The sequence below is a fragment of the Parambassis ranga genome, chromosome 20, assembly GCF_900634625.1.
Source record: "Parambassis ranga chromosome 20, fParRan2.1, whole genome shotgun sequence".
Lineage (NCBI taxonomy): Eukaryota > Metazoa > Chordata > Actinopteri > Ambassidae > Parambassis > Parambassis ranga.
The window spans coordinates 8,185,076-8,210,424 of record NC_041040.1 but is presented as its reverse complement, the minus strand read 5'-3'; the positions used below and the strand labels follow the sequence as shown (position 1 = coordinate 8,210,424).

At 41.1% G+C, this 25,349-nt stretch overlaps 1 protein-coding gene across 2 annotated transcripts in view; it reads right to left on the bottom strand.

Annotated features, from left to right (window-relative positions):
* Nucleotides 1–25,349, bottom strand: part of col11a1a (collagen, type XI, alpha 1a) — a 57,260-nt gene that overhangs the window by 7,378 nt on the left and 24,533 nt on the right. For both annotated transcript variants that reach the window (XM_028432703.1, XM_028432704.1), the window contains exons 24-55: nt 25,051–25,095; nt 24,899–24,952; nt 24,178–24,222; nt 23,699–23,752; nt 23,566–23,610; nt 22,313–22,366; nt 22,114–22,221; nt 21,971–22,024; nt 21,219–21,272; nt 20,428–20,472; nt 20,258–20,311; nt 20,085–20,129; nt 18,399–18,452; nt 17,747–17,800; nt 15,921–15,974; nt 15,619–15,726; nt 13,533–13,622; nt 12,375–12,428; nt 10,153–10,260; nt 9,956–10,063; nt 9,425–9,478; nt 9,275–9,328; nt 8,776–8,883; nt 6,967–7,020; nt 6,834–6,887; nt 6,623–6,676; nt 6,043–6,096; nt 4,585–4,692; nt 4,138–4,191; nt 3,983–4,036; nt 3,368–3,421; nt 890–943 (exon numbers count right to left, since the gene is read on the bottom strand). In XM_028432703.1, coding sequence (XP_028288504.1) covers nt 890–943; nt 3,368–3,421; nt 3,983–4,036; nt 4,138–4,191; nt 4,585–4,692; nt 6,043–6,096; nt 6,623–6,676; nt 6,834–6,887; nt 6,967–7,020; nt 8,776–8,883; nt 9,275–9,328; nt 9,425–9,478; nt 9,956–10,063; nt 10,153–10,260; nt 12,375–12,428; nt 13,533–13,622; nt 15,619–15,726; nt 15,921–15,974; nt 17,747–17,800; nt 18,399–18,452; nt 20,085–20,129; nt 20,258–20,311; nt 20,428–20,472; nt 21,219–21,272; nt 21,971–22,024; nt 22,114–22,221; nt 22,313–22,366; nt 23,566–23,610; nt 23,699–23,752; nt 24,178–24,222; nt 24,899–24,952; nt 25,051–25,095 — 2,043 coding nt within the window. The remainder of the gene's footprint in view (nt 1–889; nt 944–3,367; nt 3,422–3,982; nt 4,037–4,137; nt 4,192–4,584; nt 4,693–6,042; nt 6,097–6,622; nt 6,677–6,833; nt 6,888–6,966; nt 7,021–8,775; nt 8,884–9,274; nt 9,329–9,424; nt 9,479–9,955; nt 10,064–10,152; nt 10,261–12,374; nt 12,429–13,532; nt 13,623–15,618; nt 15,727–15,920; nt 15,975–17,746; nt 17,801–18,398; nt 18,453–20,084; nt 20,130–20,257; nt 20,312–20,427; nt 20,473–21,218; nt 21,273–21,970; nt 22,025–22,113; nt 22,222–22,312; nt 22,367–23,565; nt 23,611–23,698; nt 23,753–24,177; nt 24,223–24,898; nt 24,953–25,050; nt 25,096–25,349) is intronic.

The following is a 25,349-nucleotide window of genomic DNA, read 5'->3' as shown; positions in this document are numbered from 1 at the left end:
TTTTAAATTATGCTGAGGTGGTATGCAGGGTGTAGATCGGGTAAATGGGGACAAGTAAACAAGAGTCTGAGATATCAAGTGTTCCTGTTCCTTCAAATGAGGTTCAGAACAGGCAGGAGTGACTATAGGTTGGTGGTAAATCCTGCTTTTTCTTGTGCCTGTGCTTTTATATTAAGTTCACAAGAGAACCATGGAGGCCACAAGGTCAACACGTTCAATAGCTCAAGACTGACCTGAGCTGTAGTCAGAAATATATGCAAAGACAACATGAAGATAAGCTATCACGTCTGAGTCTTTGGGTACAGGTTACAGGCCTACTCCAGAGCTGTCACAGCCAATTTGCTGAATTTATTAGCACCACTGTGCATTACAGCTGCAGCATTAAATAACCTGAGATTCAGCTACAGTGTACAGAAGCTCTATGATGCTATTAGAATAAAATGATTGTGCAAAAGCACAGCTAAAAATGGCTGAAAGTAACACAAGCATAGATTGAGACACTGATGAGATTGTTGTACAACAGATGCAACTTCAATGAAATTTCACTGAGCTCCGATTCCCACTAAAAACACAAAACCACAACAGTACCTGAGGCATAAATAGCATTCACTTCTTTTGCCGGCCTTGAAATTAAGCCACAGTACAAGGCAAGAAACAAGTGAATCTTAGTTTTACTCAAATCGGCTGCGTCCATAAATTTCCATCTAATCTGTGATGGAAATTAAATTACTTCTTTTTTTTGCTTTTAATTCAACAATGTGGGTGCACAGAGAGAAAGAGAGAGAGAGAGAGAGAGAGAGAGAGAAAGGGAAAGGGTGGGGGTGGGTGGACAGTCGAGGGACTTGCTGAGATGGCTCTACTGTGCACAGGATGAATTGATTTTTGTTACCTTAGCGCCCTTCTCTCCTTGCCTGCCCTCTGCACCAGCAGCCCCCGGTGGTCCCTGTGGAGGAGGACAGGACACTGCTTCAGCATTCCAACACACGCTAAAGATGCACAAACAACTTGAATGTTTGGTCATCGACCTTTCACAGAGTTTCACACACTACAGAAGCAACCGTAATTTTAATTTTAGCGTAGAGCAGAACATCATGTATGCTGCATAAATGCTGAGGGATGATCACTGGAGATTTTGTCAGATTGTCTCTTTGGCTGCTCCGTGTTTTACTTATTAGATTCATATTATGCTGTTGTCTTGCTTGATGAATTCATGGTTCAGACGCATTATCCAGTGTCATCAAAGGTGCACTACTTCATTTATGGCAAGATCTATTTTAGAGATTTTGAAAAATCATCCAGGCATGTATGAATTCACATAGAGAACACACAGGCTTCTGCAGTCACATCAACAGATGCTGGGTCGTCTTTTCTTTCTGGACAGGGCCCCTTCAAGGCTCAAAATGATTTCTTTTAACTCCACCTTCAGTCTGCCTCTTCAAAAACACTCTCCATCCAAATTCCACTCTGATCTGGCCGACTGCAGCCTGAGTGCTATTGACTGAGAGCCTCTAATGTGAGCTCGCCTCCTGTCTTGGATCTTTCATCTTCTCCTGATGTGTACCTCTTACTGGTGGTGAAGAGGCAGACTCTTGATCAGCACAAAGCACCATTTTAACCGTGGCGCAATATAGCTCGAGTCAATGTGTAGGTGTGTTCTTGTTGTCAAGGTGGAAACAACTTGGTTGACATGTGGATTATCACTGTTTCTAACAGGGAGGAAATGGCTACCCTTTTCTTAAAAGGGTAAAAACATTAAGCAGTGACCTGAACTCCAATAGACAGAATTAAAGCCAGATGAGGTTAATAACTTGTTCCATATTCATCTTTTTCAAGAAGCAAAGTTGAATACATTTCTTGTATTAAGTCATTTGGATATCAGATGAAGCTGACTTTGAAGACTTGTTTAACGTATTAGGAATTATAAGCTAAGATTTCTGGAGAGAAAATGCAGAGAAAACATAAAAAGGGTTGTGGAATTATGCATTCAGCGGAGCGACCTGTCAGAGAGGAGCAACCATCATCTTTTTTTTTTGAAGCGATGGAAGACCTGTGTATAATAAAAATCGCCCCTTTTCCTTACCATAATCCCTGCAGGCCATTTCGGTGCGGCATATGCGGATGCCAGGCTAAATACTCAGAATATCAATTTCACTGGGGCACATTAGAAAAGCAATCAACTGATTTAAAAATGCATGACATGTTTTTTCCCCATTGGACTCAGCTTTGGTGCCCGTTTTTGAAATGCAGCGAGTCGCTAGAGAGGGACTTTTCCTTTCAAATCCAGGAGAATGGCTGCTTATTATCCATGTGGACTTTGAGCTTCACAACATATTATACATATATTTGATATTATATACATATTGCATCATCTCAGCCTGCTGAAGTATATATTACTTATGTCACTTTTTATGTAGATTATGGCTTACACGGCTAAGCTTTATTAGCTAAATTACTATTACTCCATCTTACTTTAAATCAACCTGTTAGCATTGTTAGCATAGTAGTGAGTAGGTTTAGCACATTGGCTTGTAATTGACAGTGAAATACATTTTTTAATTAACATCGGTGTTGATTGGTGGCCTGATCCCTGCAGATTTAAGCTGTCCCAGGGATAACCGGGGCTCATTAAGGTTTTATCTTTTTCCATTTTCTCTGCCGGGAACTCCTACAGTCCAACCCCTCTCTTCTCATAACCTCTTAACAACTTTACCACGTCCATGTTATGTTTTTGTTTTTGCTCCAGCTGTCAGTCAAGCACCCACGGATCAATAGTGTGTCAGACTTGCTATATCTCTTTCGCTCTCTTCCCACAGCCACAAGGACATAAATTAGTTTGGAACCCTCGGCTATTTTTTGGTAAGCCTTTTCAATTTCTTGCTAAGAAAAAAAAAATTGATTCATGATTTTCACATCCTGACGTTCATTTCTCAATAGGCTTTGAGACAGCTTTTCTTCACAGACAGCGTAACGCCTTGACCCCTTAAATCTCCCTCTTTGTTTTCCCCAGTCTACTTTTAATGAAAATGAATCTCTCCAGCTTTACTGCCAAAATTGAGTTGTTGAGGAGGAGTTGTTGCGAGGCGAGGCGAGGCAGAATACTGGTCCATTGAATAAAGAGCCGGTGTATAATGCCAATAGATACACACTCCACTCATCTATTTTAAAATGAGGCATTTTATGTGGGCCTGTTGAGTCATGATTTTAACACGGACAAAAGCTTTGGTCAGCAAGAACACAAGTCACTCTTGAAATGATGAAATGCCAGCAACAGACCGGTCAATCTTGACTTATTGCTAGAGGCAGACCGGTGGTGTGTATACACAGAAAACAAGTGCAGTAAAATCAGTTTTATGGGCCACAGACTTACCCTCTTTCCAGGTGGTCCAGGTGGGCCAGCTTCTCCTGATGGACCTGGTGGTCCCTGAAAACAAGCAAGGAAACAAGAAAAACAACACGGTGTGATTCAAAGCCATTTAAAACAGATAGAGAGCATAACATGCACCAAACCTCTGCCAAAAGGACAATAACACAGACAGCACAAAGACATTTAGGGAATATTCAACCCAAGTGTTAAGTGTTAAGATGCAACACTGCACAGTTTGAAGAGACTGAGACTCTTTCATCCAATTATGACTGTTAGCTGCTAGCAGGCAAAGCTTCTTTTAATTATTTGCACTGGAAAATATTTACAATACTGAAAAGTTATTATTATTATTATGCTTTTTACATGTTTAACACACAATAAGGGTAAATAGTGGGTTGTTTATTGCCTTAGTAATGATAAAAGCTCTTTTACATCTATACAAAATAAGAATATCTAACATATAATGCTTATAGAATCTACAAAGTCTGTTTACTCAACACCCAAGATTATGAAGTGCATATCATGAACTAAAATGCTGCAATACCCTTGAAGAAAACCCACATACAGCACAGAAAATACAGCCATTTGTTCAGTGCAAATACTGAAGCATCAACTTACTGTTTGACCGGTCTCACCATCCTCTCCCTTCTCTCCTGATTCTCCATCAGTGCCCTGCGAAAGAAAAAAAACAAAAACACATGAAACATCTGCAACTACCCCACTGATCCACAACACAAATACCTATGTGATTTACTATAAGAGATCATACTTACAGCAACACCTGGCTCTCCAGGGGGGCCTGGGTCTCCAGGGAATCCAACAGGGCCCTGTAAAAGAGAGAAATGAGATGCACCCGTTTATAAAAACCAAATGAGAGGCACTGCTGCTGAGACACAATTTCCCTGCATGCAGGTATTAAGGACATGGTTAGTAATTTAGACGGTGATTCAGTCCTGGTGTACCTGGTTACAACCACTGAAGGCAATTTGATGGACTTAATGATGATGTTGCAAATCCATGAGAAAAGGCCTCACTGCATCCCATTACCATGCAGGCATAAAATATAATCTCCCTCAATAAAAAGGCTTTTTAGCTCTTGAATATGTTCTAGGATAAAACCGCCTGCCTTGGAGGCTTGGAGGCTGTGTGAGAGACTTTCTTTTTGAAGTATTTGAGCCTGTGTGGCTAAAAGCTCCTTTACAGATTTTTGTTGGACTCACAGGATTGCCCTTTGGTCCGTCATCACCAGGGGGTCCTTTGGCTCCAGCAGGTCCAGCAGCTCCAGGGGGGCCAGCTTCTCCTTTCTCTCCTCTCTCACCTTTAGGTCCCTATAGTGACAGCAGAGTAGTGGGAGGACATTTATTACAGTGATACAACAAGAGGCAGCATTTCTTTTTTCTTTTTTTCTTTTCAAGAGTCCACACCGGTCTGAGCAGGGAGATCAAAAATAGACATGCAATCAGAGGCTGCTGAGAGATATTGGATCTGAAGATGTGTTTGTGGAACAGAGCACATCCACCCCAGAGAATCAACACTGCTCTTATAAAATGACATAGAAAAACATATATTTTTAAATATACAGTTGTATGATGTGACTTCCCAGTGCAGGTGTCAGCTTATTACAATGTAAAAAGACAGAAAACTACACTAATATAAAAAATACATATCTAACAGAAACACCAAGCTTCTCTTGGTGTCTATTATTTGTGCTCATAGAATAGTGTGTGCTACAGATGAGGCATAAAGAAATCCAGCAGATACTGAATAAGATGTGGAATCTGCAGAGGTCTGAGTCAAATATTGTCCTGAATGTCCTCGGCTCCTGCACTGGATGTTTGTGTTATCAGTCATTTTCTGGTGAGATTACAATTTAAGAATGGAGCTCATCAGAAAAAAACCTAAACTAACTCATCCAGTTTCATCTGTATCTTTATGTCGAGTTACTGATGACTTTGTAGATTTCAATGGCACTAAAACACGACACTCCTTTGCCACTCCCATAGGAAATAGGCCATCTTTTCAATTTGCTGTTGTACCTCAATAATAAATGATAAATGGAGTCATCACTGGTGGTTGTTTGTTAAAAGAAGAAGAAAATAAACAGGTCAAATTGTCACAGACTTCTGTCTTCTGGCAAACACAGGGGATAAGAATAAGAAGGGTAGTACTCGATATTAAGATGCAGAGTGATACTTTGTACAGTCTGCTCCTTCGTAGCCAAGGGTAGACGAGAGCTTAGCAAAATGTGTGTCTGATGTTTTGATGTTAACTTGATTCATGGGGGCTGCAATCATTGTTCTTCACGGCAGAAGCACCAGGCATATCCTCCTGCTAATTATGTCTTAAGAGTCTTGGAAGAGACTCAATTTGGCAGGCCATGTGGACATGGGGTGCAAAGCAGAAGAGCCATGCTGAGATGAACTACCAGCCTAAATGTGAGGAGCAATTACTTTCACTGTGATGGATACACAGTGTCACTGCAGGGAAACAAAACTCTTCTCATTAGACTGGATATTGTTCTATATTTACTAAAGCTGCCCATTAGTGTTTTTCACAGGATCACCTATAAGTATAAGATGCTACATCCACCTTGCTGTGAAAAAAATACTCATGCTATGGATGGGTGGTATCTTAAAGATACACACAGGCACTTATAAGAACATAAAAATTTGACTTACCCCAGTACCAGGCTCTCCAGGTGGTCCTGGGTTTCCTGCTTCACCTTGTTCACCCTGCGATCACACAAATGTCAGCGTCTGCATAGATAAACCTTCAACCTGACACACGCAGAGACTCAACAGCATTTAAAAAACACCACACCTACCAAACTGCTGTCATATAATAACCATGATAATATGTAATAATGTTATTAATAACAACAAAACTCCATTTCACCTTTGGCAAGTAAGTTTCTAAATGTACTCAATAATTAGGGTGGTAAAAGTCACTGCTTTCAAAGTGTTTTCATGTTTCATATGCCAGGGTCATTTTAACATGGAGCAGCATTAAGTATTTATAGTGCAGCCGTCTGCCAAATGGCAGTAAAATGGACGAATCTTGTTGGAAGCTCTGTAAAGCAGACATTAATAGTGTCAAAGCACTAACTCAGACAAAAAGACTGAGCATATGAACTGAACAGACTGTAGCTGGTAACAAAGGAGGGCCAGATGGACTGAGCTGGAAGGTGCGAGGAAGCAATATTTCAGTCCAGTTTCCAAACAGAAAGAACACTCAGGGGTACCATGTTCTGAACCTTACCTTCTCACCCACAGATCCCACCGGGCCAACGCCACCTGGAGGACCTTGAGGACCCTGCAGCAGGACATAAAGAAATCATCATCCATCACCTTTTGGCTGGGAGAGGGTAAGTGATTATATATATATATATATATACATATATATATGATGCTAAATAACAGTGTGTCACAAAATTATAATTTAATGTATATGTAGTGTAAGCCATACGTACATCAGCTCCACTAGGACCCTGAGGACCTCTGGGACCAGGGGGACCAGGTGGGCCCTGCAGAAGAAAGTTACAGCGTTGTTAACATGTATTCAAACTTATTATGTGAGACCTTACAGAAAGCAGCGTCTCTTACCATAGGCCCGACATCACCATTCTCTCCCTTTTCACCTGGAGGTCCAGGAAGCCCCTGTGGACAAATACAATGAATAAACAACGATAAGAAGCAGAAAACAATCAGAGTAGCTGTTACATGAATACGCAACAGTGTTCTTAATTATTTAAACCTGTTTGTTGGCTTGAATACATTGTAGTAATGCGCTGAAATATGAAATGTATCCGTGAGTCACAGCACGCACAAATGAATCACTTGAACGCAGACCTTTTATCTGTTCAATGAAATATTCAACGAGTCCGTGTGGAGTGAAGTCAAGAATAAGTTTACTCCATTAAAGGGCTTGATCTGGAGAGACTTCGTGTAATCGTGTAGGTTAATGACGAACTTTATGAGATGCCTCCTCACTTGTTTCAGCAACAAGGCATCTTATAAATACTCAATGATTTTATTCCAAGGTTCTGCGCACATATAAAACAATACTCGTCTTCTGATTACTTTCTTTTTTTCTTTTGTCTTCATCCTCACTGAAAGGTGCAGGCATGAATCCAACTCACTCATGCATGTTAAACGAGCGGCGCGGTCACGACCTCATATGTGTGTTTGATCCCTGACATTTCTACCAGTAATTGCCATGATTAAATTGCCTTCTTTGCGCACTTGCGTGTGTGTTTGAGTGTGTGTGTGTGTGTGTGACTGCTTGTGATTCTGAGGCAGTCTGTCGTCAGTGTAAGGTGCAAGGTTGTGAGAGAGGAGATCAAAGAATTAATTCCTCTACACATGCTTACACAATCCTCACAACACCAGGGAAGAAGACAGTTTGTGCATTGCTCTGTGTGCAAGTGCTTTTTTTTTACTGGGTGCTCCAAAGTGTGTCTATCTGCATGCTGATTCCTCTCATGCTGAGAAATATCATGTGTGTAAAGGTCTCCTCTAGTCTTAGATCGTTAGCGATGCCACTGATTATGCAGCATAGTAAATGGGCTCGATGAGGAACAGGCTTTTGGAGCAGGTCACTCCACGCAATTAATGGAATCACGGTGGGAAGTGAATTACTTCCAATTAAAAGTCCATTGAATCCAATCCTGCAGAGGTAGAAGAGCACCTTGGAAAGATGAGCAGTAGTCTATGTGATTACACCAAGAGAGTCACCCTAAGCTCTGCAGCAAACTCTGAACATATTTAGCTCATAAAGATGATTACTAATAACCAGATGATTAAACAAACAAACAGGTGACTACTGTGAAAAGGTCAGTCCTCATTAGGTTACACTTTTGTATCAATAACTGACACCAGGCCTATATTATGTCACTAAATGGATGCTATTTACCAATTAATACAAACTAGTGTACACTGCCAAGCCTGGTTGAAGTGCAAATTGTGACAGCAGTGCCAACATCACATCAACAACCCAGGTGGTGCGAATGGAGGTGAGACACATCACTCAGGTCACCATACCATAAAGCACAGGTCCATAGAAGGTATTTTTACAACAGCTACAGATGAAGACATGCAATCATCTGAAAAGTGCAGAAAGTAGCCGCAGTACTTTGGTACAGAGTCTGAGTAAATCCTGGAAATGTCACAGTTCTCAAAACAAGCAAGAAAACATGTGATGGTAGTATGTTTCATCTCAGAGTAAGCATCAACAGCACCTCCAACATGCCACATTGAAAATAACAGGTGAGGCTGTGTTGATAAATGCAGACTGGATGCAAGATCGCATAGCTTCATTTTGTCTTGCTTTCCATGTGTGGAATTTTATAAAAGACAATCTCTCTAATGTCTCTTACAACATGTGATGTATGTTTGGCTACTTTTGGTACAAACCTGCAGACCAATAGGACCAGGGGGGCCAGGGAAACCTCTGGATCCCTCATCTCCCTTCTGTCCGAACATACCCTGCTGACCTCTGGGACCGGGCTCTCCATCACCTCCCTGAAAAACACACATTTCTTTAAAAACCTTTACTGCACGCAGCTTAAACTGCATGAATATTTCGTCTTTGAGTACTATATGTGAAGCACTGTTAAATTGCAGTGCATTCATCATGGGAATTGAAATTTTCATATAAATAAGTGTAATGCTTGCTGAGACAACACGACAGAGATTCCAGTTTAACACAGGCAGCTTTTCAATTTGCAGTTTAAACAGCTTGTGTCTGGTACAGCAAGTCTTTATCACAAAATGTCCTCTGGCTCAACATTAGGCAGTCATAACATGGATTTTTACAACTTTGAATATCAGCTCCTTATTTTTCTGTCCATCTTGATCCTGCTGTCGAAATAAAACATTCATGGTCTATTAGAGTTAGGGTGGTTGTACTCACAGCAGGACCTGGGGCACCCAATGGACCTTGAAGACCAGCTGGGCCAGGAGGACCCTGAAATCAAACGAAAACAAAAATGCAAAAATGTGAGTCCTTAAAAGATACAGTTTAAAATGTGAATAATAGATGTAAATCATGTTCATAACCCACCTGCTCCCCCTTGTCACCTTTGCTTCCTTTCTGACCGGGCTCTCCGACCTCTCCCTGTGAAAGAGAAACACTCAGATCAGCTTGGCCTCTTCTCTAAATGTCAACAACGTCATTGAAAACCCTCTGCCTAACACAAACAGCCATTATCTGCGGCTGTGATCTTGACACTCTAATGTATGGATGTACAAATATGGGCTTTTGTTACAGTCTCGTTCAGGGCACTCAGTGACATGTGTTTGGCAGCACAACAGAATGTCTGACAGTAACCTTAAGGGACACAATAATTACAGGAGATGAACTGAGCAACAGTATTTCACTTTTCCATCTCCTCTAATTGTGTTTCCTGGCACATGTGCTTATGAAGATGAATAGACAACAGTGAGGACAACAGAGAGACATATTTTTGATGCAGATGGCCTGAGTGTGAACATGAGGATGAAGATTGATAGGCACTCTAGTTCAGCCCCCTAATGCATCCCACATTGTGAATGGAAACAGAGCTGTAGCTGCTGACAAGTGTGAATGACTGACCTTGTCACCATCCTCTCCGGGTGGGCCCTGGGGTCCTGCAGGACCGGGCAGACCAACAGGACCTTGGACACCATCACGACCAGCTGGACCTTGAGGGCCTTTCTCACCCTAGAAGAACCATGATATTTGTTTCCATTATATTTTGAAAGCTGGAAGTCAAAGGAAGGACAAGGAAAAGGACACTGAATAACACTTACAGGTGCTCCTTTCTCTCCAGCAGGACCAGGGGGACCCTGAGGGCCAGGTCTACCAGACAGACCAATTGGACCAGCTGGACCAGCAGCACCTCTTTCACCAGGAGAACCCTGACAGGAAGAAAAAAGAGACCTGGTAAGAAATAAACAGCAGCAGCTATTTTTTACTTAGAGTTTTGTAAGCCTGTTGAGTATTCTCATCGACAAATTAAGACAGTGACAAAGTACACCCCAACTGAGTCCCCTACTGCTAATAGATCAAAACACACATACACGCAAAGCTTTTTAGGAGGAAAACTGGGAAAGGAGCAGGAGCAACACATAGTAACAGGTGGCTTTTAAGTTCTAATAAAGCACCGCTGCTCCTTGAAAACAGCCGATATTATCTTCTGTCTGGGAGGTGACGTCTTGGTGGTTCTTTAAGCTCAGAGCAGCTCTCTCTCTCTCTCTCTCTCTCTCTCTCTCTCTCTCTCCTGCTGCTGCTGAAAATGCATTTCTGACTGAAACACTTCTTTCTGCTGTGCATCAGTACTTAGATCCTGGAACTCAGTGTTCCTCTACAGTAAATCCATAAAACATGATGGTGGCTGAAACTGCATTTTTTTTATCTCTGCAGCACTGAGTCAATCTTCTGTTTATCTGCATGCTAACTGTATGTTTGCAGGAAGAATAAAACCGCCACAACGAATTCCTCATATTAAGGCAATAGCATAGGTGCTGTTGCTGTGATGTGAAACACACTGTTACCCTGTTTAAAATGTCCTATAACACCAAGTCCCAAAAGATTGAAAATCCTGCTCTACAGTGTTCAGTGACAGCCTCAAACAATAAAAAAAGATCTATTTTTATTATCTGCATTGCCATCTCTGTAAGGCTGTTACTGTTGGTAAACACTGTCTGAGCTGGAGTCGACTGGAGTGCCTGCAGCGATGCATTTTTATCGGGATGATCACTGAATAAGGACAGCATTTATGAAAAACAATCACAAATAGCAGCGACAAAATCACTGGTGAATGGGGAGAATTTGCCATTATTCATAATGTGGACAGAGGGACTGAAACTAGAGGGAAAGGAGCAGGAACGTCCAGAGAAATGGATACAATCAGACCATTTATATCATAGCTATCATTATTGTAGTTTAACATATCTGTGCAGGGAGCACTTTCTGGCACTTTGTGCATCCTCTGTGAGCTGCTGAAATACAGCATGAGATGTTGTGAGGGTTAACTACACAGTTACTTTAATGTATAAATGCAGGCTTGGATAAGAAGTCATGAAAGTATTCATTTAGCAGACTATAATTACTGTCATAAGGCCAAGTTGCTGCTACATTATTCTCAACATGTTCTTTCTCAGCAATTACAATATTAATAAAATTATATTATATATTCCACTTCAGCTGTGTGTGTCCAACATAATCCAATAGTCTCTGGAGACAATAAAAAGGGCCTACAAATTACAGTAGATGTCTGTAAGACGATCTTCTTCTTCTGTGGTTTCATAGCTGACAAAAGACATACATTCTATGATGTCACGCTTAGCCACACATTTTCTGAAGAACCTCTAGAGTCTCTGTAACAATCTGAGAAGGATGTAGAAGGGACACATCAAGTGCCAGGACATAACCTTTGGGACTGATGAGGGAGGCCAGGAGGACTAGACAATGTGACTCCCTGAATGAATGCTCTCCTTGCTGTGCAGTGCGTTTGTGCCAGGAGCACAAACAGTACCTGATACCCAGCTACTCTAACAGATTAGATGAAAACCACTGTGTGCAGCAGGATGAGATGAAATCTGCTGGCACAAACCTAATCAATAATTCACCGGTGACATAACTTTGATGGCTGTATAATGCATGCACATGTATTCACTTTGTCTCACGTCTGACATTAATGCAGCTGTTGGTGCATTTTTGTTTTGTTTTGTTTTTCTCTGCAGCATTTAACCAACATCAGAGATCAGTAAAATGTGCACAAATGCATAATGGTAAGTAAATATGGTAAATATTTAAAAAGGCTTTAAAATTACATAAATAAATCTAACGTGGTCCCATGGGTTTGAGAAGCCTCCTGTGTGGAGAAAGAAAGCAAGTATAAAGAAAGCCTATCAGGTAAGATGTGATTTCAACTTTACCTGTCCTCACCTGTTTGAGGTTAACATAAAATCCTCACTAACACATATAAACATACAGTGATACAACACTCAGAGTAAAAAAAGTTACTTACAACAGGACCAGGTGGACCTTGAGGCCCCTCTCCTCCCTTCAGACCTGCAGGACCCTGAAGTAAAGACAGAAAAACACTTATGATCTACAGCATCAGTCACATCATTACACGTCAATCCAGCCAGTACAGTCTGCCTTTGTTTATTGGTTTGTCGCTTCAGCCAGACACTTCTGTAAATGTGCTTTGAGTGCATTTGACCTCTGAGCGCTACTTCGGCAGATACCAGTGTTATTGACATTTTCATTCTGGTAGATCACCAATGTGAACCAGAGGCCAAAAATACAATTTATGAGTAAAAATCCTCAGCAATAATAATATACGTGTGCGATAACGAGCCTGGAACCATATCATTTCCTTCACAGATGCACAACTATGTGTATATGTGGATATATACATTTTTTTACAATCTTGTTTCACATAGGCGAGCTCGTCAATTTTTATTTTGCACATGCAAGGGTATGCATATTATTATTGCATTGATGTGTGCTTTCTTGTATGTTTGTCACTGTCCAACATGTGTTTGTGTGGAGCTCCCTAGTGGCCCACAAAAGAGCACATGGCAGTGTGGGTAATGAGTTTCTGCTGGCTAGGCTGTGTGCTGGAGTAAATTACAATGGCAGAAAACAATCAGCCGTGCTGCTGTCCTGCAGAGTCTGACCGACCTTGAGGATGGAGGAGGCACAACACTTCCTCTCCCTCCACTATATCCTTTACCAGCCACCACAGTCTAATTGCCAACATTTCTTAATAATTTATTAAGTAAACAATGCAACTTTGCTGTAGAGTGAAAATGCTGGTACTGAAATATGAAAAACGATTTAAGCTGGAGAAAGATTTTAAAAATTAATCCCTCAACAACACTTCCCAAATTCTGTAATAGAGGCCTATGATCTATTGCAGCAGTTAAAATAGTGGTGTCAGTGGCAGTGGAGCGATGCAGAGGCACGCCTGTTCATTTGTAAGATGTCGCTTTGGATTTCCTCTGCAGTGGACTGATTGCTAGGAGTGAATTCCAGGGCTGGTGTCTCTAATGAAGTGACTAGCTCTAGATAGATGCTGGTTCATTTGTTATGTAGGGATGTCCTGTCACTTTCTACTAGCAAACACAGGTAACAGAAAACTATGATTAATAGCTGCAGGTGGGTTCGGAGGTCTCACCGTGGCGCCAGGTAGACCTCTCTCTCCGGGGAAGCCGCGAAGGCCAGGGGGGCCGTCTTTACCAGTGGGTCCTTGTGGTCCAGGATCTCCCTACACACACACACACACAATCACACATGTTTATTGTTGCTCATAGCGATGCATCAATACTAAAAAAGAAAAAGACATTTACACAGAAAAGTTTTCTCCATATTTATCACAGATGATGAAAAAAAAATCTAATATCATCACTACAAGTGATTAAATTAGAAGCAACAAGTAGTGCATTCATTCAGTCAGGTGAGAAGGGTCTCTCAACAAAGCAGAGATGAGATTGTGTTGTCAAAATGATCAAAAACCACCTGGGACATGACTGCAGCCTTGTTGCAATTAGAACAAATATTGCTGAACAACAATGTAATACTATACAAATTATGAATAAACATGCACATGATTCAAATTGTTTACATATCACTTTGTTTGCAGGATTGCATAAAAATACCAGCATTAGGAAAAAGGCTATAATATGACACATTTGAAGAGCAATTATTGCACGTCACTGATCACCAATTGGCAGCTAGATTAACAAATATTAAATGTTAAACCTCTCACATAAAACTCATCTTGCGTCGCTGGCCAAAATCTGACACTTACAACACTAATATATGTTTTTGTAATGTAGCGATGGATTAGTATGGCCGCTGTGAATCCTTCGGAGAATCCTTGATTTGAGAGCAGCACTGCACTCCCACAAAAATCTGAATTTTAAAAAATGACGACCTACTTAACAACCAGCCTCTCTGGTGACATGTGTACCATGTTTTGGAATGTAAAATGAAGAATTGCACAGCCTGCAGCTCAGCAAGAAAGGTGAGCAGAGACTGATGAGTAAATATCATATGTGCTAATGGCTTTGTACATCCCAGCCGGACCATTTAACAGTCCATTAGCAGTAATTAGTGTTTGTAGTATGTACAGTATGTTTTTTCTTCTTCTTTGGATTCATTAGCACTACACAATCAATGCTATTCAGAATCAATGCTGCTTTGTTTTCATGTAATCAGCTACAACATGGAACACAGAGATGTCAGATAATGTTGAAAAAAAGAACAACGGACTACTGAAAGTGTGATTACATACCTGAACCAGAACAAAAACTTCTACTTCCTGAACTATATGGACATTCTCTCAGCGCCTTTAGAAACTTCTTTTGCATTTTATCCAAAAGAAATAGTAGCAATAATTCACTTTATTTACCTCCTGATTGATTTTTTACCAAACATTTCTAAAACAAGGACATTTGACTTGAGAAAAAGTTACTCCTGGCTTCGTTGTCTTTTCTTTTGTATTGTCAGGCTGACTTTATCTGCAAACAGAGAGGCACAGAAGAGTGGGCTCGAGAGGTATAAGAGGATTTGGGTTGGGCTGCCAAGACCTCCACAAACTGTCCCTGGCATACTGATGCACAGGTCTGAGAGGAGTGGGAAGGAAAGTGGGGCTGTGAGTGGCGGAGGGTTTGGAGTTAGCCGATGGACTTGATTAAACTGTCTGCTTGGGGAAGACGGGGAGAAAATGAAAGGAGAAGACACAGCAGTTTGAGAGAGGGGAGGGATGCTGAGTGGCCCTGGGAATCAGCAAGCTGGTGTGCAGCAGCCCATACTTCTACAAAATGGCTGCTGTCTACTCCTAATGGGCACTCAATTGCCAGGCTGGGAGAGCTAGGGAGAGAATGGAACCAGACACTCCCCAGATCTCAGCTACTGTATCGTCAGCCGTCACTTGCTAGAATCAGAGGGATGGCGAGACTCTGGCATTTCCTGGGTGGTGAATCTACTCACATAGATTTATCTTATTCTTACAGCGTTATTTAAGCAACCCAGTAGTGTACTGAGCTTTGAATGCCCTCAAGAAACGTATCAGCTTGTAAATGCACCTGACTTCATCTGAAAAATCAAATCATGTACGATAATTGTAACTGCATACGTCAGCCTCTCTTAAGTGTAACAGTTTAAACACAGAACTCCAGAACAAAGTGCTCTAATGTCAAACTGATACTCCCTGAATGGGATGATAAGAAGGAGGCTATGGCGTAATAGTAATCACATACCTTTGCTCCCTCCTTGCCAGCAGCTCCTGGTAGACCCTGCTCTCCAGGGGGGCCTGGAGGTCCAGGGTGGCCTCTCTCACCAACAGGACCAGTCTCCCCAGTGGGGCCCTAAGATGTCATCACACACTTGAATGTCAATAGCAGTTTAACATAGACACAAATGTTATTTGGCCAATAAAATAAAGCTGTAAAATAAGTGATCTTATATGCTTGATGCATGTTTAATTTAGGATTGTAGTCCATAATACTGCTGAACCGTGGCTTGCTTTTGATCAATAGCAACATTTAATAATTCATTTTACCTGGGGCCCAACAACACCTCCTGGGCCTGGTGGACCAGTTTTTCCTTGGAAACCCTGAAAAACAACAAAACGACAAAATATTACAAAAACTCAATTACACCGTCTACAATAACAAGAATGTAAATGTACAAATATTGATCTACTGTATACACTGATGTTTTCATTAAGTCTGGACTAGACAGACTGAAACAAGCAGATGACACACAGCTCAGTGGAGCCAGAGGCAGTACTGCAATTCAGATGTTGACAAAGAGCCATACAAACATGATTTATTCCTGCTAAATACAATGGATACTGACCCAGACTATGTTTTCCTAACAAGCCTCTTGTTGGAAGTGACATGAACACACAACTTGTAGTTTAGGTTCTGACTCTTTGGTGTGCAGTCAGTTTAATGAAGGAGATGCTGTGCACTGTAACCTGGCTTTTTCCTGCCATAAGCATCATAGCAGACCTGATCCACAGCATAGCATTGTTGTCATGGGTAAAACTGTCCAGCAAACATGTTGCATTAAGTTTACATTGCAGCTGGTTTGCATTTCAGAACTGCCTGAGGATATGCCGAAGCAGATTTAAACGGCAGAACAGGACACAAAAAAGTTTTGTGCCAGGCATCGACTCCTGCATTGCAGCACAAATCAGATGAACTTCTGTCTTCCAGGAGAGGAACAATCCAATCTGCATTGACTTGAGTCCTCCTCCAAGCACTCTGCAATGCTCCTCAAATATTCACCCAGCACTGGTGCCTAGAAGCCGGCTATAAAGAAGGATCCTTCACATAGATTTCATAATCTGCTGAAGACATTGTGTATCTGCTCCTTTTATTTGAGCTGCTAAATGTTTTTGTGATTTCGAATTCTTCAATGAGATATTGCAAGCTCTCAGAAACCCGATCCGTATGGACATATGACTCCTGGCCTACTGACCACATCGTAGTGTGATTTATGGTGATGTATTATTCAATGGAAGCCCTCAGGCCATGCTGTGGCTTGAACCTTATAGTTGCTCTTATGCAGCTTGTGTTGATGGGAAAATGGGCGTCGGAGCTATTTTTATTGCTGTGATCCATTCTCATATTGGATGCTTGTGGAGCCTGCTCATCAGCACATAAATCTGCAGCCATAAACACTCTAATGAAGACCCCCATCGTTGTCGCTTGAATCGCTAGCAAAGTGCAGGAGAGCGTTGGTGTGTGGCGTATTGCGCTGTCTACAGGAAGGAGGCAGGGAGAAAGGGAAGCTTTAATGATAGAGGCGATGATCTGTCAAGCTTTTAGTAGAATTTATTGCCCTCTAGGCCTCAGCAAACCAAGGTACACCGATGCATACCAAATATAGAGGAATCGAAGTTGAGAGCGGAGGATTGCAGCTAGGAGAGATCAGATAAAACTTTGCTCTGGGTTATTTGCTGCTGTGAGGTAGATCAGACATCCCAAAGGATGCCCCGTCTATGCAACAAGGCATTTGTAGCTATTTCTTATTTAAGCTTTTAGGCATTCTGCAAAGGATTTGAAAGTATCTTTACAATGCACTCTAGGTCAGCTGATTTACTCCATCTCCCAACTATTACTCTTATGGTTTAGTATTCTTTTATTGGATGGTTTGCCCGCCTCATAATGTCTATCTGTACAGACAATGATTGGCATGAGGTGTCATTGATTGTTATCCCTGCATACATGAGCACCAGTGATAAGATGCAGAAGTGGAAAGAAAAGGGTGATTCAAGCACTAAACCAAAACATAAGTAAAGTATACAGTTATAAGGTGATTAATATAAGAATGGACAGCTTAAAGGAGGAGGTTTTATGCAGCATCATCACTACTCACCGTCTCTCCACGCTGGCCAGGGTGTCCGGGCAGCCCATCCTTTCCAGGTGGTCCCTGTTGGGTACAAATCAAGACACCAAATTCATTATGATGATGTTCATATCTAAAATGAATAACTGCACCACAAAATTGGCCTTATTGGTTAAATAGAGGGTTTTCCCTCCAAGCAGTGAGCTGTATTAGTCCATTATCATACAATCTAAACATAACATCAGAGAGGAAATGTCATAGTTAGAGTACAGGAACACTAATGGAAAAATAACAGGCTCCGTGTGTGCATTTTATTTTATTTTTTTTTTGGTGAAATGAACACCACTGGCTGAGGGGTGAGAGCCGGCTATGAATCTAACAGGAATCAATAGGTGGAAATTACCACTTGTCTCCTGCCTAGACTGGGGAGTGAGAAAATGGGTTCTGCTTCAATAACAGTTCGACTAATGATCTCTGCGAAGAATTAGGGATATTTCTATGTATTACTGCACTCCATGAATTCCTCCAATCGAATCAATTACGACTTATAATGTTTGCAAACTACGCTAATTTGCTATAGAGGCTGTAGGAAGACGAGAGGAAGTTTAGGCGGAGGATCTTCAGGAAGCAGCTGCAACCCACACACTCTGAGCTGTCTGTGGCAGCGAGGACGAGTACTTACAGGGGGGCCCTTTGGTCCAGGGAATCCCACCGGTCCCTGTGGTCCTTGAGGCCCCTGCAATTAACACAAAGATTGATTAAAAAATGAATGTAGTAATGATACAGCTTGCACTCATGTGTGCCATCAAGTGAGTCAATACTTAGTGAGCCCATAAGTGGCAGAGAACAGCAGTGAATGTGGACATAAAAGGTCTTTTTATTAGTGATCATTTGCTGGTTCAACTAACTTACAGTATAACTGAATGCTTGAGCAGTATAATTGTGCAAATAAGAACATTTCTAGCCATAAAACAAGATAAGGTAACATAAGGTCAACCTCAGCTTTGACTTTCTATGCCATGATACAAACAGTCATGATAAAAGGCAAGAATGCCGCTAATAATATTATATGAGCTACATCAGAATCCATTTGAATGACCCAGAATAAACACATTATATTAAAACCAAACATTCTGTTTTCTCAGACTGTAACTTATTAGCTTTATCTTAGGTAGTGGCAGTTCTTATATAAAATATAAAAAAAAGCACGTAACAATAAGACACATAATAAGAGTTAAATCGAGTGCTACATCAGCAAATGAAACTAAATAGCAGAATACAGCTGGTGTGGGTGGTTTTAAATGATCACTTATCTACTTTGTCTTCTGTGTGACTTGGATTAAGCTTTAAGCTACTTTAATTGATATATTGTTGCCGTTTAAACTTTAAACTTCTTTACACAGGGTATTTTCATGCAATATTTAAAAATCATTCATAAGCTGTAAAAAAAAATCATGTTACAGTTTGGCCTGCTGGGACAGTGTAAACGTCAATGGCTGCTTATTAGATTAATTTGAGCTGATCTGTTTCAAAACAGCTCTCTATGGAAGGACCTGCACAATACTTAACATACAGTAGAAAACAAACCATATACAAATGAAATATACAGAGAAAATGTAAATCTAAAAGCGCCGACTAAAGCTATAACCTGCGTAGTAAACAAGTGAAATCAATAAACTTAATTAAAGTGCCTTTATAGAGATTTGTTCAGTTGAAATTAATTCATGTAATAATGAATGCTTTGTCAAGAGTTGTAATAACGATAGCTTCTCCCCTGTAGTGTGAGTGCAGGTAAATGCTAATATAACCTGAACTCTTGCTGCAGGTGCTCAACACTTCCAGCCCCTCATGCTTCACGGCTTATTGGGACTTCAGTGGATTCAAGCTGTTGTTTCACATTTCTTCGTTACACAGCAAAATCAAATTACACTAAAACACCACTGGAAATCTAACACAATCTAATAAAAGGTATTAAATAAGGTGTCACTACTGGAAGACTTTTATTGCAGAGCAACTGCAGAGACTGTTAACTTTGCTGCTGAGTTAGCCACCTGGGGCTAAAAATACGGATGTGGATCATTTTCTGTTCTTGTTTTTATTGAAGTGTCAGTTTAAAATGCTGCAAATGCAAACCTGAAATATTGGATTTAAAAAAAAAAAAGCATGCAGCAGCTGCTCCACATGGCGTTTATACAACATCAGCATGTGTTGCCTAAGCTGTCCTAACTGACAAACCTTTAACATGTTTTATTGATAGAATAGACCATGCTTTAAAGTACATGCAGGTCTATATGTGCTGAACTGATATCAATATGAAACACTCTCATGTATCAACAGTCATTACAGACTCAGTGTGTTATGGACTTACTCTCTCACCGGGAGGGCCTGAAGGACCATCATTGCCTGCTGTGCCCTGAAACACACAACAACAAATCATTAATAGTGTCGTCGTTTTTACTCTAGCAAATCTTTTGACACTTTATATCATGTGTTCGGCACAAGCCAGTATAAAGTGGCATCATCTGGGCACAGTGTCTGTACCTTGGGACCAGGTTTTCCTGTTGGGCCCCTGGCTCCTCGAGCACCACGGGGACCCTGAAGAGGTAGAACAATCGATGTCAAACATATAATGTGAATAGCTTGTTTGTATAGATTAAAATGACTTAACACTGTCTGATTCATTACAGAAGGGATGAGGGTACGGGACATACCGTCGGACCTCTTTGCCCTCTTGGACCAGGTTTGCCAGCAATGCCCTGTTGGATAACATGAAGCTTGTTATTTGTCATTATCCATCATTATTCCACAGCACATGAATGTGTCCTACAGAAGACGTCCACAGTACAGTCTGCTCCGTTTTCTCTAATTTAGTAAACTCTGATTCTTTAATTCAAAGAGAGGTTTACAAAAACACACTTGAATTAACCCCTACTTTAGTGGTTTTGTTAGATAAGACATACTATGTGTTTGTTAAGTCATTACTTGCACTGTCTGTTTAAACAGCCTGCCAACAAATGCAGCGATCCTACAACAGCCGTAAAATGACTTTCTGGCTGGATTATTTTATTTAATGAAAAATGAAAACCTTGGCAGACGGACTTTTAAAGTGAAATAATACACTCTAAAGTGGTCATTAAATGATATTTTATTCAGCAGAGGAAAAGCTGAATCCTTTCAACATCTATAATGGATTATGTACCTTCATGAATCACGTTTTTCATCAATGTGAATTAAGCCGATCTGAAAATATTTTGGCAAATGAAACAGTACAAAAGTAAAAACCTGAAGTATATTTCAGAATTTCTCAAAACCGTGTGAGCTGAACATTTTGTTTTCAATCCTATAAATGAAAAGCAGAGCCTCAATATAAAGGCAAAAGCTTCCCTGTCTTTTGTTGTGCCAAGTCAACATACAGAAGCCTTTTCACTAGGAATCCATTTCCTCTCTGTTTTGGCATGATGTGTCTCACACACATCCAGTGTGTGTGTGTGTGTTTTCTTACCCTAGCTCCTTTCTCGCCGTTGGCTCCAGGGAACCCAGGGAAACCGCTTGAGCCCTGTCACCAGGAGAGAGACTTGTCATGGAGGGATGTGTGGGTCAGTGCATGCATAATGATAATAAAGACCATCCTGTATTCCTCTGTAACACTGCTGAATGTCATGGCTGTTAGTTTTACACAGGTTACATGAACATAGCATGAGTATGAAGCAGATCACTTCGTGACCCTCAACGCTGTTTTTTTTTTTCAGAACAGAGTGCACCTTCAGCTGGGCTGATTTCATTCAGTGACATCTTTAAAAGTTGTTGTGAAGAGGAACAGCAGCGTGTCCTTCCTCCTCACAGTGACTCTGTACACTGTGCATTAAGCCTGTACAAAGGATGACGCTTCAAAGCCAATAAGCGGTGTACACAAACAGATACACAAAAAGATGAGGTTTTACAGCACAATGCACGAGGCACATACGCACAATACAAGGTGACGTGATGTTTTTCCTTTACTCCACACTCTGAACAGCAGATTATAAAGCAGCAGCTTACCTATTCTGCAGAGCGTCCCCACATGATGCATTAGGAACATTTGATAAAAATGAATTCAATGACAAACATTTTCTTCTTCCAATTCTCACATATTATCCAGCAGTTATTCTAACTTTGAGTTGAAAGCCACTCTCAGACATTTGTGGATGTATGTTGTGTTAGCACATTGTAACACAGCGATGATTAAAATACAGAGACAGAGTAGTACAAACATACCTTAGGTCCTTGTCTGCCAGGATATCCAGGTAATCCTGGGACGCCCAGTTTACCCTGAAAGGCATTAACAACACATGTAAGCAAAGCAACATACTTTTAGCACAACCACAGCTAGATTTTTTTTATATAAGGAGCATGATTACCTTCTCTCCAGCTGGACCAAGGGGGCCGGATTCCCCATTGGGCCCAGATCTGCCTTTAGGACCCTCGGGTCCATCTTCTCCACGAGGCCCAGCCAGGCCAAGCTCACCCTGCAACCCACAAATGTACAAAGAACAATCACGATGACTACAATTATTTCCACTTAAATAGGAAATGTCTGCTTTCAGTCGAGCTCCTTACCCGGTCTCCTTTAATTCCCATGTCTCCTTTGAAACCTGGGAAACCATCTTCACCCTACCAGAAGACAAAAAGAAGTTAATTAATTTGCCAGTGACAGTTCAGTTACTTCATTATACTGTTATTTAAAGCTTTAGGTTTTTCCCCATTAAGAGAAAATTAGAAATCGACTATTTTCTATATTTCTCCAGGGAGCTTATTAAGCCTCCAAAAACTTCTGTATTTATGGAGCATGTGTGTCTTAGGTTCAGTGTGTGGATCACAGGCTCGCTGCTGCTATCTGCTGGCCAGGCAGCGGAATAACACCTGCAAAGTTCTGTTGGTGAATGAGCTGTGCTGCTCTCACAAACTGAACATTTAGCATCTGTGACTAGAGATATATTGATTTAAAATAATCAGAGTAAGATCCAAATCAGAGGCTCCAAATTGTGCTGTACACAGAGACCATATAACGAAGCTGAATTTTATAAGAAGTATGTGGGAACTGAAGGACCCTTTCAGCCAAACCTCTGTCTTTTTTTTATCTTTGCCACCTAGTCCTTCTGGTCTGTCTCTTGTCCATGTTTTCAACCCTATCTGATGCATAATGCAGCACCGAGCATGTCGATTGCCAGCAACTCACATCACAAAGGCCACTCACACACACACACCTACGCATACACAGATACACACCTGAAAGAAAGCACATCCTTTATTCATTACAACCCTTTCTCCTCAAGGTTTTGGCTTTTGAATTGCTATAAATAATTCAATAAAACTGATATGAATACCTGTCACAGCGGTGAAAACAACACCCCTCAGTCAGATAATAGATTTTATACAGCTGCATAACTGTATTGATCTTAAATAGAAGTCATGCATTTAAAGAAAATAGTTTACATTCTACATAGTTGCACACAGTTGATCGCTTCAAAAGTACTTGAGATTGATTGCAGTGTCCTTTAAAATCCAAAAGGCCAAAGCATGGCAGCTTTACATTCAAAGAGTGAGGGTCACTTCACTGAAGAAGGCTATCAGCGGAGCTCTGCATGGCATATCTGAGCTGTCCACTACAGCTCCAAAGAGTCAAAACAAAGTTTGGAGAACAGGTAGACGGGGCACGTTATAGACAGGATATACGTGACAGGAATATATTTATAGGCTGTCACAAAGAGAGAGTTCAGGCCGACATGTGGACGATGTCAAGCGCTTCTCTTAATAAAAACACACAGAATACAGAATTTATTTCAGTCTGGCTGCTTTGGTTTAAAACCTACCTTCTCTCCCTTTGATCCCTTAAGACCACGGACACCATCAGCACCCTATTAGAAGAAGAAGACATCATTAGAATACAACACAAAGATGTGCAACAGAACAGAAACAAGGACTCTCCTCAAACAAATACAATACCTTGACACCACGCGGGCCAGGATAACCAATAGGCCCCTGTGGACCTGGTGGACCCTGGAGAGAAGGAAGCGTACATGAGTGATGTAGAAATAGCTGAGCTGATGGATGCAGGTGGCATTTATTTCAGAGCTGTAATGATGTATTTGCAGTGAATTTGTTTTAAGATGGCTCATTAAACTCATTACACTGTAATATTAAACACTGCCAGTCATCCATGAGAGTCGAGGACGCATTCTGTGAAGCAACTGAAACACAGTGAAGGAATGCGTAATGCTGACCGACACTGAAGTGGTTCGTTATTTGTATTATTTTGTATGTATTAGTTTATTATATTATACATTTGTGTTGTATGTTTTGAGCAATGAACAATACATGTATAATCAGAGTATTTCAGAGTAGATTAATAACATTAGACACATCTGTAGACTTAGTAAAGCATGCATAAATGTAAAAACATCAGGTGATTTAAATGCACGTACTTGGCCTCCTTTCTCACCAGCTGGACCCTCCTTTCCAGGATGACCCTGTAATATAGGATGTCACACAAGGGTTAATATGATTTATGGTGTTGAATCAAAATAAGAAGTTCACACTGAAACTAAACCATACAGCGAAACTAATCATATGAATGCTAAGTAAGAAGTAATATTAACAATAATAGCTGTACGTGTGGGTGGCCACCAGTGCAGGGACAGGCAGATAGTGAACTGGCCCCTCGCACATATGGAAACCTTCAGCTGTGAACACCTGGCTCCTCCACTTTGAGGTGTGAGATTGAGGCATAGGGCTGTTAATCATCAGGCGCTGCGGCCTGAGGGCAGCAAGAGCTGCTGCCTCTTGAACTTACACACCTAACCCACCGAGGGCAGAGAAGGAGGGGTATGGCATGAGCGACTACGGGTTGGGAATAACCAATCTCATATTATTATATTTCTGCTGATGAAAAATGCCTTAAGAGATTTCTGAGTCACAGTCCTGCTGCATTTCAAAGGAAGCCTGGATATATGTTGTATACCAAAAGCGTAAACATAGTAAGATTCAAATAAGAAAAAGCTATGTGGAGATTTTAATGACTTTATGACGCTGACAGTGAAAAACTTTTTCTTTATGACTCCAAAAGGCTTGCTAAAGAGTAAACAGTGATGCAGTAAATGGCTCATATTTTAGTTGCGTTGGTATACAGGTGACAGGAGCACTCACAGGAGGACCATCAGCTCCAGGTAATCCAGGCAAACCCGACCTGCCCTGAGGTCCCTGTAAGAGGAAAAAGAAGGTCAAAGGTTTAGAGATCTCGCCACTCTTAGTACATCTTCATTCATCACTTGTTGTTGTGCTGATATTGTTGAACATACTTTTTCTCCAGGTGGTCCAATGGGACCTTGGGGACCAGGAAGACCCTGTAAGACAAGGTACAGAAATGAGTCTGTTGCTTTAGCAACAGCAGGCATGCTCAAGCACACACACACACACACACACACACATGCTGGATAGACTGAAGAGTTTGTTGGAGCTGCAAATAGCTGAGCTGGTAAAGGAATGTTGAGCTTGTGTGTGTTAGTTGTCAGCGGTTGTACATACACTTAAATATTTGTTCATCTATGCATATATGCATCTCTGAGTGGTTACCTGATGTAAGCCAATGGAACAGTGT